We start from the raw sequence: 15,246 nt of genomic DNA, 5'->3' as shown, positions 1-15,246 counted from the left end.
TTGAGCGTCTCCGTCCTTTCTCCAGTGTTGGCTCTGAAAAGTAATCTTTCAAATTTTTTACCTAAAGCTTAGTTGTCCTGAATAATCTTTAAGGAGGAATACTAGAAATAATCGATAAAATAATTTGCTATAATTCAGGCGGTACATAATTATGTTTGAGGTACTAGGGCTAGTCATCTTATTTAATTATTCCAAACCTGGAAGAAAGGTATTTTACCAATGAAGGATCTGAGACGCAGCCAACGCAAATGACTTGCATAAGACGCCATAACTAATGTAGAGAAAGAATTTAAACCCATGTCTGTATAATTTATCAACATCATAATTGTCAGAGTTAACATTTGTGGTGTACTTCACTTTATGCCAAGGATTGTCACGGGTTAAGAACGTAATTCTTAGAGAAAACACTCTGAGGTACTTCTGTTATTCCCATTTTATCAAAAAGTTGGAGAAAAGTCTTCAACCCTCTAGGAAGGTAGAACCAGGATTTGAAACAAGGCAGTCTGAGTCCTAGGGCCCATTCAACTCCCAGTCACAAGACAGTACACCAAGTTATAAGTATTCTTTCTTACTTAAGTTCCGCCATGGTGCAGTGGATTGCTAGCACTATTTTAATATTAAACGATGTGTTCTAAGTGTTAGGTGCTTTTTCACAAACTCTTCTAAAGCCATATAGGAGTCAAGTGCTGGTCGAGGTAAAGTAGTTCATAAGAACCTGCCTGTTGATACCGTGGACCATGAAATTGTTTATACGTTGTCACAGCATTTCTCCCATGACAGAAACAACCAGGCCATTCAGCTGAATTGTGTGGGCAGTTTAAAAAAACACATGCAAGAGGGCCACCTTCAAATTGAGAATTAGAATCTGGAAGACTTAGGTACACTCCAGGTTATGAATGAAAACAATTCTCAAAGGTGGTGTCTTGGAAGGGTTTGCGAGGGTGGGGTGGGGTGGGGGGAGGGTTTGTAATAAACCAGAGAGTAAATATTTTAGCCTTTGGGGGCCATATGGACCCTGTCACAGTGAGTTAGCTCTGCTGTTGTAGCAGGAAGCCAGCCATAAACAATATGTAATCAAACGAGCCTTGGTACATTCCAATAAAATTTTATTTATGAACTCTGAAACCTGGATTTTATGTGATTTTCACGTGCTACAGAACGGAGTTGGTTTGCAGGCTTGTTTCTGGCCAGTGCTTTAACCTAAAGGTTCTCAAACTTTACTGCGCATCATTATCACCTGGTGGTAATTACAGACACAGATGGCTGGACCCAATCCCAGCTTTTCTGTTTCAGTAGCCCTTGTATAGTAGAGCTTAAAAGTTTATTTTTCTAACAAGTTATCAGCTGGTGTCCAAGAGACCACATTTCAAGTACCACTGCTGTTAACTGACTCTTTTTATAGAGTTTCCTATAGTTCTTGAATTGATTAACTTCTACTTAGCCTGCCATGTGAGTTCTTCACTTAGGGTAGGTATTGCTACCAGGGAAGAGAAATGAAGTAAAAAGTACATTTTAAAATATATATCTTATTACTTGCATGGGGGCTTCTAAAGGTTTGTGGGAAAATTCCGTTTTCCATTAACTGTTTTAAGCCCTCTCATACATAGTAAACTTATATTTTATCTTTTGAGCTATAGTAAACTTCTTATATTTTACCTTTTGAACTATAATTAGGCTGTGGATTAAATTATCATAAACGATGTGCCTTCAAGATTCCAAATAACTGTAGTGGAGTAAGAAAGAGACGCCTGTCAAATGTATCTCTGCCAGGACCCAGCCTGTCAGTCCCAAGACCTCTACAGACCGAATGTGTAGTCCCTTCCAATGAAGAGGTATGTATGCTGAATAATGCAATGGCATTTTACTAGTTTGTCTCTATTCCTATAGCGTTTAGGACATCATCCTAGATGATAATGTATATACTAAAAATTAAGAACTTTTCTATACATAAGAAATGTAAACAGCGGTCGTGGATATATTGTAATAGTAGATAAATGTAATAGTGGGTAGATGTGGCTAAGGGTGTTCCAGGAATGAAGAACTGCATTCTGCATACCTTGGGGTCACATTATTTATCACTTGGACCTCTGTGATAAACTTCCAACCAGGTGTCTCAGGCTGCTGGTCTCCTCGCTTCCTCGTAAACACTGCAGACAGAGCGAAGTTCCTAATACACTAGAGAACCCTATATGTTCCATGTTTCTGACAAGCTGCTATCCAGCATTCCCTGAACACACCTGTGCTTCTACCTCCCTTTGCTCTTGATGGTATCCATTCCTCATGCTTTTTCCAGATGTGGTTCAAAAGCTACCTTTCCTGATTTTCCCCTTATCCCAGTTTTGCTTTGTTTTTTAATTAAAGTGCTTTGGTCACCCCTCCTCTGTAGTACCTATAGCACTCTGTCTTATAATGTTTGCATATTAGAATATTCTTAGTGAGCATCTCGTCTTATTTGGAGGAGACAAGCCTCATATCTTTATTTGCCTCTCATTGACCTGCACATTACCCTGGTACTTAGTGGGTACTCCATGATGAAGGGATGAGTGAATGACTGACTTTGCGGATTTTCTATACATATCTACTCAGATATGTAGATTTGTATACAGATAAAACCATTGAAATTCAGATATATGACTTGTCTGAAATCCACAATCAGTAAAAGATATTAAAATGTAGATTTCATCTTTTTAAATATGTAGATTTCACAAATGATAAAAATGTAGTGCCCCTCCCCCGCACTCCCCTCCCTTGCTAATATGCCATCCCTTTCAAAGAAACAAGGATAAGAAGAGAACATCAGAAAAGAAAGAAATAACTTCCTGCATACTAATACTTGATAGCACTTGAAATTAATTTCATCCATACATCGCAGGTTTTTTGTCATTTACCTGTAACCCCGTTGGTTTTTTCTAAAGAACTGGCAAATCAAGCCTTTGGAATTTCTGTCTTGATAGTCTAGTCAGAAGACTGTTCTAAACTGAGTCACCTCTGAAATCTCTTCACTAAAATCTCGTATGGACGCCGTGTGTAACCCTAGTGTGAGGTTTATAAGGGGAGAGTGCTGTGGCATAAGGCGCTTGGATGGGAGCGAAGGACTATTAGAAGGTTCCAGTGTGCTCCTGAGGTGACAGTGAAGAGTCAGGGAGGGATGAGCCACATGCTGGGTCCAGGGGATGTGCTCCATTCCTGCCTTTTGCCAGTGATGCGATCCCAGCCCCTGCATCTCTCATATTTATACACAGCAGGATGGCACTCCAGGCAATCCAGTTAAAATGACTCACAGGTAAATCCTCTCAGTAGTTACCCATATCTTCTTACCAGATCCTTGTGGGGAAAGGTTGTTTGGTGGGAGATAACACTGAGGATCAATAGTGCAGTCAAATTTAACTTATCCTTCACCTTTATAATGATACTCAAATAGAATCAGTTCTCCACTGCTGGACTGTATCTTATTTATGCATATATGACCTGGGCCCTCTGGCACTTGCTTCCAGTAGGCATTGCCTTCCTACTAGGCTTTTTCCCAGCCACTCCAGAAGCAGCTTTCCCCCCCTCTCAGCTGTAGCATAGCATTCCTTACATGCACCACAAGTAACAGTATCCCAGATAACCATTAAACAAAGAATGGGGTCCGATTCACACCCTCTATAAGGTCAGGTCTTGATCTCATCCTACTCCCGTTTCTTGGTAGGTAATACCCTCCAAATGACTGCAGCCACAGCGCTAGGAAATCCAGAATTTTAGCCTATCATATGAAGGATTACGGACGGGATGGAAGGACCATGTTAATTAAGTACAACCCAGATATGAGCGGGGTCCATGGATGGTGCAAATAGTTAACACACTTATCTGCTAACTGAAAATTTGGGCATTCTAGACTACCCGCAGGCATTTTGGAAGAAAGGCCTGGTGGTCTACTTCTCAAAAACAAGCCATTGGAAGTCCTATGGGCACCGTTCTACCTTGTGACAGACATGGGGTCACTCTGAGTCAAAGCAACCAGTCCCTTGTCCACATGCACTGCATCAGTTTTTCCCAAGGTGTAAGATATGGAATGATTGAGAGGACTGCAAAAAGCAGGCGTAGACATCGACATTTTATCCGGGATTATAACCTGTAGTACAAAAGTGGTTAATTTCCAGCGGGGCGCTGAATAATTGTGTTTGTCTTTTTCCTTTTCCCCTGAAAAAGCGGATGGTAGGCTACGTGAACTCGAGAATGTATGCTCTATATCATAGCCTATGCCCTTGAGCTAGGGCAGATTAACCAGTAACCATAGTAAGATAGGTGTGCAGGAGCTAAATTGCATTTACTTACTAATTTGTAGTGAACTCTTTCACCTGGGTTTCACCGTGTGGAAGATGTAGTGATTCCTAGGTGAACTGTGACAACAGATTGATAAGCACGATTCAGCTTTAATGCTCCCTTGCTTACTGAGTCGTCTGCCCCTGATATGATCCAAGCATACCTGACCTAAAAGCCAGTCGCTAAGAAACTCTTGGCATAAAGAGACCTCATATGAAAACTCTGCCTTACAGTTGTAGTCGAGATACTTACGGTGAATGACTAAAGCAGTCCTATTCGGTCTTGTGTGTTTTGACCTTTAAGCACCCTGAAAGTGGTCGGAATGGGAGTCAGAGAAGCAGCGGAGTAGATGAGTCCTCCCTAGAACGTGGAGCCAGGAAGGAGGAAGGATATAAAACATTCATTTCTGGCTCCTGTCGGTTCTTTCTTAGCTCTGCATTATCACAGCAATGCTCCTTTTCCCTTGTGTTCAAAAAGTTCATCGAAAAGTGGAATTAAAAGATAATGGGATTTTTCGGGGACCTTTTTAAAGCCCCCTTGTGTATATTTTTAACTTTTGTTCAAATAAATTTGAAATATTAAGGCAGCTTCAAAACATTTCAGATAACATGTTTAATAATTCAACATGATCAGCAATAAGGTTTCATAGGTTTATTTATTTTTCCTGTGATTAATTCCTTAGTTTTTGAAGGGATTTGAACATCTGTTATGACTTAAATTTAAGGTTTGGGGTTTTTGTTTTTTTAAATGCTATATGTACCCAGCAAGCAATAGTTGATTGGTGAATGTGTATGAAAATATCTCGGGTTGATAGTATCTTTGTTTTTTAATAAAAAATTCTGTGCTTTCCTCAGTCAAGCCTTAGTAAGTTTAGCTTCCAAAGGAAACTGCTGTGCTCCACGCTTTTGGCTAGAGAATCTCAGATAAATGACTCTGTGGTCAAACCCTGCTCATAATGCTTTGTCTTTAATCTGACTTATGTTTATGAAAATTATGTTTCAGTTACATATTCACCAAGAACCAAGTAAGAGAATTCCTTCTTGGAGTGGTCGCCCAATCTGGATGGAGAAGATGGTGATGTGCAGAGTGAAAGTCCCACACACATTTGCCGTCCACTCTTACACTCGCCCCACAATATGTCAGTACTGCAAGCGGTTACTGAAAGGCCTCTTTCGACAAGGGATGCAGTGTAAAGGTAAGGTTAGATGGTTTCCTACAGCTAATTCACATCCATTTTTGTTTAAAATATTTTTATTTCACAAGCCTTAGCCACATAAATTTATGGTATTTTTTTTGTTTGTAAAACTGGCATGTGAAGGTATAGTCAAGTATATTAACAACTAATATCTGCAATTTATGCCTATGTGTCAGGCAGTATCTCTTTTTCTTTTTTTTTTCCTCCTAGTTCTTTTTTCTATTTCATTTTACTTTCTTCTTGTCCCACTATCATGTTCATATTATTTGGGGTCAGTAATTCCTCTCAGTTACATTGCCCCATGATCAAGCCCTACCAGGACTCTTAAGACACTCCTCACCATTGCTTTTAGATTACTTGTTGTTCCCTTGTCCCTGGGTTTGTTAACACCACTTCCTTTCCCCTGCCTCCCCCTCTCCCATGCCACCCCCACTCCCTCGAACCTTCAGTCCCATTGTTTTCTCCTCCAGATTGTTTATCTCAGTCAGGCAGCATCTGTAAAAAACACGCACAGCTTAATTTTCACAAGTAAATGCAAAACACACTTTTGCTGATAGCAGTAACTTGTTATTGGAGAGGAAACTAGGGCATGCAAAGATTAAAATTACACAGAATTTATGAGACATAGCTCCTTAACTTTCACGTATAACATTTGTCCATACGGAACAACTTGGAAGCAACTAAGCTGCTATTTGCCTTTTAATGTCTTTCCCCTTGCAGAGCCAGACACTGCTGAACATAGAATGCTATCTTCTTCTCATTAAAAATTCATGTGCACACACAGATACAAGATTTCATGGTTCTTCTAATTATGAAGCTAGGGGATCCCTATAAAAACTACCATTCTGGAGAATAACCACATTGCAATGGATTGTAGAAGAACCCATGGAATTATAAAAGGAACCCAGCCCACTAAGTGAAGTGTGCCAGTATTAATCCAACACACTGTTACAGTGTTCCAGAAATATCCCTTAATAAAGCCTGTTCTTTATAATAATTTTTTCTTATTTTTCTAAAATATTATTTCATCTTTTGCCAACTGTTCTTGGTATAGTACTTTTATATAATAGTAGTATAAGTGGAATTGAGTTATCTATATAGAACATCAGACTTGAGAGTGTTACCATAATAAATCCTGTCTATGGCTCAGAATAAGCTAATTAACTATAAAATTTATTCTGAGTATAAAGAAAGGAAAGCTTTCTTGACAGTGTAGGACAGCGAGTGAAAACAGTGATCAGGTTGTACATTTGTTTTCAGGGTTTTAACCATCAGGCATAATTGAAATTTTATTTCAACAGCTTATTTTGGGGATATGAGTTAAAATATAAATTATACTTTAAAATGTCAACATGAAAGAGTTTTGTGAGCAACCACTAAGAAATGTTTGGGAAGAGAACATTACTAACAGATGTACAAACTCTAGCCAACAAAATAATCTTTATAAAGGTAGAAAATAGTACTGTTCTGCTGAACAGAAGAAAAACATTCTAAAACCATATGCAGGAAAGTACACTATTTGTAGAAGGATGAAAGAAATATGTATATTAATGAATTTTGAAATATAGCCAGGTAACTTTGCCATTGGGCATTAGTTTAAATTCTTAGGCTTTCATAGAATATTTTGTGCGTATATTAGTTTTTTTAAATGATAGCTTATATGTCTTGCATTGGAAAGCTATTTCATTTATCAATCAAAAATAATTTACTTAAGTAATTCTTGTACTAGTATAGTATAAATTAATACATAAGAAGTAAAATCACTATCATTTTCATTCATGTATCAATCTGAGGAATAAAGAAAAATAAATAGGTAATTGAGAAAATGCACAATTCCAAGAACAGCTACTCATGTACTCATTCAGCTGTTTATTTTCTACTTATTCTGTAATACTTCAGAGCAACTTGAAAGCATATTTAATATACAAGAATGCACACATAAGTAAAGGCATGTATAAGAAGACAAAGAATAGGCATGCCTGCCATTAGAACCTGCATACTTGCTACAAGTAGATCACAAATTTGTCTCTCAATTTCAAAAGGTAGAAAAGAAACCTTGTGATTTTCACAACTTTCAAAGCTCCTTAGAGTAAAAAAATTTTAATTATGAAGAGAGGCACAAATATCATGTATGAATTTTCCTTATGGCAGCTCATTTAAAAAGATAATATCGTACAATGCAAAATTTTATAATAGACAAAGGTTTTTTATCCTTTTTTAAAAAACATTTTATTAGGGGCTCATATAACTCTTATCACAATCCATACATACACAGTGTTGAGTGGATCAGATCTGACAAGACTATCAACTCCAAGATAATTCCAGGCTGCAGAGAACCTGTAAAAATAGGACACCTTATGCTTGAAAAGCTCAGCTTTTCACAACAGGCCTTATTAGAGTCTCAGAAAATGTTTGCTGAGTCATCTCTCTTCTGCATATGCCTCAGGTCTTAATACTTTAAAATTAACATCTAAAATAACATTGAATAGAAAGTTTATCAACCTAGAAAGCCCTTAAAGGGGATATAGAAAGGTAAATGGGGATTAATAATTAAGTAGAAAACATGATAAAGCCAGCTATTTTGTGTTAATGTTATACGAATGGTCCTAAATTACTTTTACAGGTAGAGTAGCTGAGACCTGGCAGCCTAGGGTCAAGTGACTTATAGAAGTTTACACAGCTTCAAAATGTGATGACAGAATTTGAGACCAGACCTTTAGCCCAAGACCCAAGTTCTTAGTAGAAGACTTTATCATCATTGATAACAATATTTAATACATGATTTAAAGATTCTATATCAGACACTGACTAAATTTTGTATGCATAAATATTTTTGTAATATTTAATATTTTTATCCTAGATTGCAAATTCAACTGCCATAAGCGTTGTGCATCTAAAGTACCAAGAGACTGCCTTGGAGAGGTTTCTTTCAACGGAGGTAAAATTCTTTTTCTTAATTTCTATTAAAGATCATATAAGGTCATATTTCTTTGTGTTTTTTGTCTTTGGTAAAGTATATTTGCATATTTCATTTTATTCCTTAAGCTTCCTTTCTAACTCAGTAAAAAAGCAAAATACAGAGATTAGTGATGATATGCTTTTAAAAGCTTTTTATTGTGGGAAAAAATATATAAAACTATATTGAGATAGTTTATTGTGCCAACCTGGCCAATAAACACATGTGGGGTTAATTGAAGGGTGGAGGGATTAATGGCTCAATGAGCCTCGCCTTTCTAGTTCTTGGATCTCTTGCTTTGTGATGGTCGGACCAGGGTGCAGCTGCCTTAGCCAGTTTCCTGCTTCAGCTGGCAAGGCTCACTTCCTGCAAGACATCCCTGAGGAGCAGCCACATGGACCTACCCCGAAGCAGCCCTGGGTGCTGGAGCAGCCGAGTGGAGACCACTGCCACCATTGACATGCTTACACGTTCACTGATTCGACTTTCCTCCTGCAGTTGGCATCATTGCGTGTGTTTTGTTAGATGGAGGAGGAATTTATAGATTGATTTCAGACATATGGACTAATGTTGGACTTGTGGGTTTGGGCAGCACTGGGTTGGGATGTTTTCTTGATGTGCACTTACCCTTTATATAAAACTCTCTCTTATACATATGAGTTTCTGTGGATTTGTTTCTCTAATGTACCCAGATTAACACATATATGTTTTTATAATGAACTAATTATTTTATTCAAGTAATTACCTTCTAATCTTTTCCTCTAGCCATCTACAACTTTGTAGTCTTGCTCTATGCTAATATATAACTAGTGGTAATGCACATGTTCTTATGAGATGAAAGGACTTTTTTTTAATCATTTTATTGGGGGCTCGTACAATTCTTACCATAATCCATACATACATCCATTGTGTCAAGAACATATGTACATTGGTTGCCATCATCATTCTCAAAACATTTGCCCTCCACTTGAACCCTTAATATCTGCTGCTCATTTCTCCCCCCCTCCCCATTCCTCTCTACCTCATGAACCCTTCATCATTCATAAATTATTATTATTTTGTCATATGTTACACTGTCTGATGTCCCTCCCCCTTTCTTCTCTCCTGTCATCCCCAGGGAGGAGGCTGTAGTAGATTCATATAATCAGTTCCCCCTTTCCACTCCACATTCTCTTCAGCCTCCAGGCATCGCCACTCTCACCACTGGTCCTGACGGAGTCATCTGTCCTGGATTCCCTGTGTTTCCAGTTCCCATCTGTACCTATGTACATCCTCTGGTCTAGCCAGACTTGCAAGGTAGAATTGGTATAATTGATAGTAGGGGGGAGGAAGCATTTAAGAACTAGAGGAAAGTTATATGTTTCATTGTTGCTACCCTGCATCCTAACTGGCTCATCTCCTCCCCACAACCCTTCAGTAAGGGGATGTCCAGTTGCCTACCAATGGGCCTTCACACTCCACTCTGCACTCACCCACATTTGCAATGATAAGACTTTTTGTTCCTTGATGCTTGATACCTGATCCCTTTGACATCTCGTGGTCATACAGGCTGGTGTGTTTCTTCCATGTGGGCTTTGTTGCTTCTGAACCAGATGGCCACTTGTCTATCTTCGAGCCCCCAAGACCCTAAACGCCATATCCTTTGATAGCCAGGCACCATCAGCTTTCTTCACCACATTTGTTTATGCACACATCTTCATTGATCGTTATCAGGGAGGTGGGCACCCATAGATTTGATTTTTAGTTCTTTGATTTCTGATAACTGGTCTCTTCTGCACCTTGTGGTCAGACAGGATGGTGTGCTTCTTCCTTGTGGACTTTGATGCTTCTCAGCACACCAGCCTGTCTGACCACAAGGTGTAAAAGGGACCAGTTATCAGACATCAAAGAACTAAAATTCAGATCAATGGGTGCCACCTTTCTGATATGATCACTGAAGACAAACTTGTGAATAAGCAAATGTGAAGAAAGCTAGTGGTGCCCGACTATCAAAAGTTATAGCATCTGGGGTCTTAAAGGCTTGACGAAAGGACTTGTTTTAAAGCTGTTATCTATATTCGAGTTTTTCCTTTTATTGGGTGCTTGCTGTATGGTAGATACTGTCTTATGCTCTTTATAAATATTAACATTTTAACCCAAAATAATTTCTTACAGTACTGTTATTCCACTTAATTCCATTTTGATTGCATCAGTTCCAATGCATTGCAACCCTATAGACCAGAGTAGAAGTGCACCATAGCCATTTCCAAGGCTTTAATCTTTCTCCTGAGGAGCAACTGGTGGGTGGAAACAGCTGGCCTTCTGGTTGCTACTACCAAGGTGCCATACATGTTATACAATGGGCATGAGTACAACTTCTCTTTATTTTAATGTGCATTCTTCTGGTTGTTTGAGTACCTTACCAATGTTTACTCGTTACTTGGGCTTCTTTATTTCTTTAAATAGCTTGTTCATGTGCTTTATCCAGTTTTTTTTATTTTATTGTTAGTGATTTGCTAAAGTTAAGTCTATAGCATACTAATCTATTGTCAATTTATGTTACAAATATCTTCTTCCATCAATAGCTTATCTTTTGTGTGGGGGTATGACAGTTTTATTGAAATACAATTTGCAGTTCAGTCGTTTAGTGTACTCACAAAGTTCTGTAGCCACCAACACTAATTTTAGAATATTTTAATCACCCCATAAAGAAACTCCATATGCATGAACAGTCGCTCCTTAACTCTCAGTCTTTCATCCCTGGTGGATTTGCCTGTCTAAACACTTTATAGAAATAATATTACACAATATGTGGGTTTTTATGACTGATTTCAGGGTTCAGTCATGGTGAAACGTATAAATACTTCCTTCTTGTATATCAAATGCTATTCCTCTGTTCAGCTTTATGCCACATTTTGTTTGTCCCTTCTATCAGTTGATGGATATTGATTTGCTTTTATGTGGGGGTTATTGTGAAAAATAGTACTATGAATACTCACATATACGTTTTGTCTTGGTATGTCTTTCCGTTTTCTTAAATATATACAAAGGAGTGGAATTGCTGGGTCAGATGACGACTCTGTCTCGCATTCTGAAGAACTGCTGATGTGGTTTGCAAAGCCAATGGTGCATTTTGCATTCCCACAAGTACCCTGTGGGGTTCGTGTAACCAGTGCTTGTTTTTATCCTGGCCATCCTAGTCCGTGTGAAGAGGTGTATCATTGTGATTTTCATTTCCATGATAGCTAATGGTGTTGAGTATATTTGTATGTGGTCATGAGGCATGCATATATCTTCTTTGGAGAAATAACTATTCAGACCCTTTTATCCAGTGTAAATTGGGGCATTTAAAAAATTCTTGAATCATTACAGACTTCTGTAAATATTCTGGCTATAAATCCCTTATCTGATGTATGATTTGCAAATATTTGTCTCCCAGTCTATGGGGCATATTTCAATTTTCTTAACGTTTTCTTGGAAACACAAAATATTAGTGTGACAAAAAGTCAAATTTCTTTATTTTTCATTTATTACATGCTTTTGGTGTTGTATTTTAAAAGACTGTCTGATTCAAGGTCACAAAGATATATCTCTGTATTTACTTCTAAAGGTTTTATTCTTTTAACTTTTAAAAAAATAAATTATTTTATTGGGGTCTCCTTTAGCTTGTATAACAAACCACATATCAATTGTATGAAGCACTTTTGTACATATGTTGCCATCATCATTTTCAAAACATTTGCTTTCTATTTGACCCCTTGGTATCAGCTCTTCCTTTTTTCCCCTCCCACTACTGCCCCCATGAACCCTTGATAAATTATACATTATTATTATTATTTTCATATCTTACACTGTCCGCTGTCTCCCATGTTTCTTTTGTTCATCCCCTGGGTCGGGGTGGGGTGGGTCATGTTATATGTCAATCATTACGATTGGTTCTCCTTTTCTCCCCCTTCTCTCCCCCACCTTCCTCCTATTCTCATGCTATTGTTACTCTTACTACTGTTCCTGAGGGGTTTCTGTCCTGGATTCCATGTGTCGAGAGCTCTTATCTGTACCAGTGTACGTGCTCCAGTCTAGTTGAATTTGTAAGGTAGAACTGGGGTCATGATTGTGAGGGGAGAATGTTGTGTTTTTCTTCAGTGTTGTACTGCACCCTATCTAACTCGTCCCTTCCTTGCGACTCTTCTGTCAGAGGATGTCCAATTGCCTACAGATGGGTTTTGGGTCTTCTGATACTGTTAGCTCCTGTATGGGTCTTTGATGTGTGTGTGTGTGTGTGTGTGTGTGTGTGTGTGTGTGTGTGTGTATAAAATGAACGTTCCTTGGACCTATGGAAAGGGATCCAGACTTCTTATTTTCCATGTGAATATCCAGTTACCCCGGAATAATTTCTTGAGTGGACTTATTTTTCCCACACAGAAGTGTCCTGACACCCTGGCTGAAAATCACACAACCATTAAGAAAAGGGTGGCATATCTTTTAACTTAGTTTATACAGCAATTCTTTTGTGCTATAGAAATTTAAAATTCTGATTTATATATTCTGGGTTTTATAAGAAATACTTTCTTGTCCTGCATCATGAAGATGCTTTAAGAATTGTAAAACTTTCATAATTAAAAGACATCCCCTTTTAGATATATTGCTATTCCATTAATATAAACTCTGAAATTTACTTCACACTTTGCCAGAACCTTCTAGTCTGGGAACTGAATCAGATATACCAATGGACATTGACAGCAGTGACATAAATAGTGATGGCAGTAGGGGCCTGGATGACACGGAAGAACCTTCTCCCCCAGAAGACAAAATGTTCTTCCTGGATCCATCTGATCTTGATGTGGAAAGAGATGAAGAAGCTGTTAAAACGATCAGGTAACTTGTGTGTGCGTATTGTGAGCTTCCAAATTATAAAGCCCATCCAGGAGTTCCATTAACAAACAAGAAGGCTGTCTCTACAAGTAGCTAATTCCTTAGCATGCGCAGCATAATTTGTGAAATAAATTATACCACCCTTGCCATCTGCTCCAAATGTGAAGGTAAGAGAGCTCTTTAAAAAGAAAATACTTGATTTAATTACAGTTCCCATATAATATCTCATTGTGGAGCCACTACCACAGATGACAGTATGGAACCATTGGTTAAAGCAACCAGTTTCTTTACGTTGGCAGATTATCTGGTGGTAGAAATAGCACTAAGAATATCATGCTGAGAATGTTGCTCTGACTGAAGATGTTAGGGTAGTTTCCATGTTGACACAAAAATTTAAGTTTTGCCACTCTATAAAAATCTTATTGCACTGTAAAGCTATCTGAAGATGGTATTTTTGCTGTAGTAACAATAAACTGATTTTATGCCCCCCCTTCCAAAAAAAAAACTATCTTAAATATCCCTCTGGAGGCACAGTAGATAAATAACTATTACCTGAGCGGCTAGTGATTTGAACCCACCAATTGCTCTGTGGAAGAAAAGAACTGGTAAGCCCAGGAAACGCTGTCGGTCAGGTCTGTCTGGTAACAGCCTTGCTCCGAGTCAGAATCCCCTACGTTGTTAGGTGCTGTCAAGTTGATTTTCCACGCTCGCTTTGGCACCCCATGTATCAGCATTACACCCCATGTCTCATAGGATTTTCTGAGTACACACATTCAAATTGATTCAGCAAGAGTTGGGTTTAGGTTTTGATTTTTGTAAATCTTCTTGAGAACAGATCTGCTCTGCTTCATTGGAATACTATTTTTGTTTTCTTAGTAAATATAAATCTTTTTCCATTAAGTATCCTATTTTTATTTTCTTAGTAACTATAAATATTTTTCCATTAAATGCCTTCTATTGGAATGACTTTTCCCCAAAACAGGAATGAGTGGGTTTGACGTTTGCACCGTGAGATTTGAGTGTAGGTATACCTGTCCTTTACCTTGTCATGACTGCACTCGTGTCATGCTGTGTAGGACAGGAAGACTGCTCAACAGCAGTCTCAGATGAGCCTCTCCCAGACCCAACATCTAGTTGTGAGGAAGTCTTCCTACTCTGTTACTCATCTTATTTTTCTAATTTTTTTGTGCCCTTCTGGAAATACATGACAAGTAATGAGAAAGTGTAATATCGTACTGTTTTTTATAAGTCAACTGTATATTATGTTATATTCATTTAATTTTTAATTAATTTTCTTTTTAAGCCATTTTCTTTCTGAATTTTAAAAATATTTGTTTACTTATTTTAAAAACACTTGGTGTGTCTGCAGTAATGTGATTTTAAAAAAATGATATTATATTTACCATTAATCTAAAATTATTTTCAGTCCATCAACAAGCAATAATATTCCGCTAATGAGGGTTGTACAGTCTATCAAGCACACAAAGAGGAAGAGCAGCACAATGGTGAAGGAAGGATGGATGGTGCATTACACCAGCAGGGACAACCTGGTCAGTATCACCTAGGTTTTGTTATGCTAGTGTAAAGTTCATACGTTACATTTCATTCTTTTTTTGGGAGGATGAGAATGAGCCACCTATTAGGAAAGTGTATACATTAAGGCACTGTAAAAGTAGAGAACTTTTACATGGCAGAGTATTTAATGTATTGTCTTAATTACCTGGTAAAGCAGGAGAGATTAATAAAGAATATGACTAGTGCATGAGATCGTACATAGCTCCAGAGTCCAAGGTAGAGCGATTGTTTTCCCTCCACCTGGAGCAAAAACGGAAAGAGAACAGTTAAAAAGATATGGCTAATTTCCCGCATGAAGATCTACCTCCATTGCCATGAGACCAGAAGATTTAGGTGGTACCCAGCTACCATTACTACTAGTTTG

At 38.1% G+C, this 15,246-nt stretch overlaps 1 protein-coding gene across 1 annotated transcript in view; it reads left to right on the top strand.

The window, feature by feature from the left end:
* The window catches only part of PRKD3 (protein kinase D3), a 94,101-nt gene that overhangs the window by 44,771 nt on the left and 34,084 nt on the right, over positions 1 to 15,246 (top strand). The window contains exons 5-9 of the mRNA XM_075535691.1: positions 1,675 to 1,832; positions 5,308 to 5,500; positions 8,361 to 8,438; positions 13,127 to 13,310; positions 14,734 to 14,857. Of these exons, the coding sequence (XP_075391806.1) occupies positions 1,675 to 1,832; positions 5,308 to 5,500; positions 8,361 to 8,438; positions 13,127 to 13,310; positions 14,734 to 14,857 (737 nt within the window). The remainder of the gene's footprint in view (positions 1 to 1,674; positions 1,833 to 5,307; positions 5,501 to 8,360; positions 8,439 to 13,126; positions 13,311 to 14,733; positions 14,858 to 15,246) is intronic.

The sequence above is a fragment of the Tenrec ecaudatus genome, chromosome 17 (genome assembly GCF_050624435.1).
Source record: "Tenrec ecaudatus isolate mTenEca1 chromosome 17, mTenEca1.hap1, whole genome shotgun sequence".
NCBI classification, from domain to species: Eukaryota; Metazoa; Chordata; class Mammalia; order Afrosoricida; family Tenrecidae; genus Tenrec; species Tenrec ecaudatus.
The sequence above is the reverse complement of the archived record's forward strand: the minus strand, read 5'-3'. Positions and strand labels throughout refer to the sequence as shown.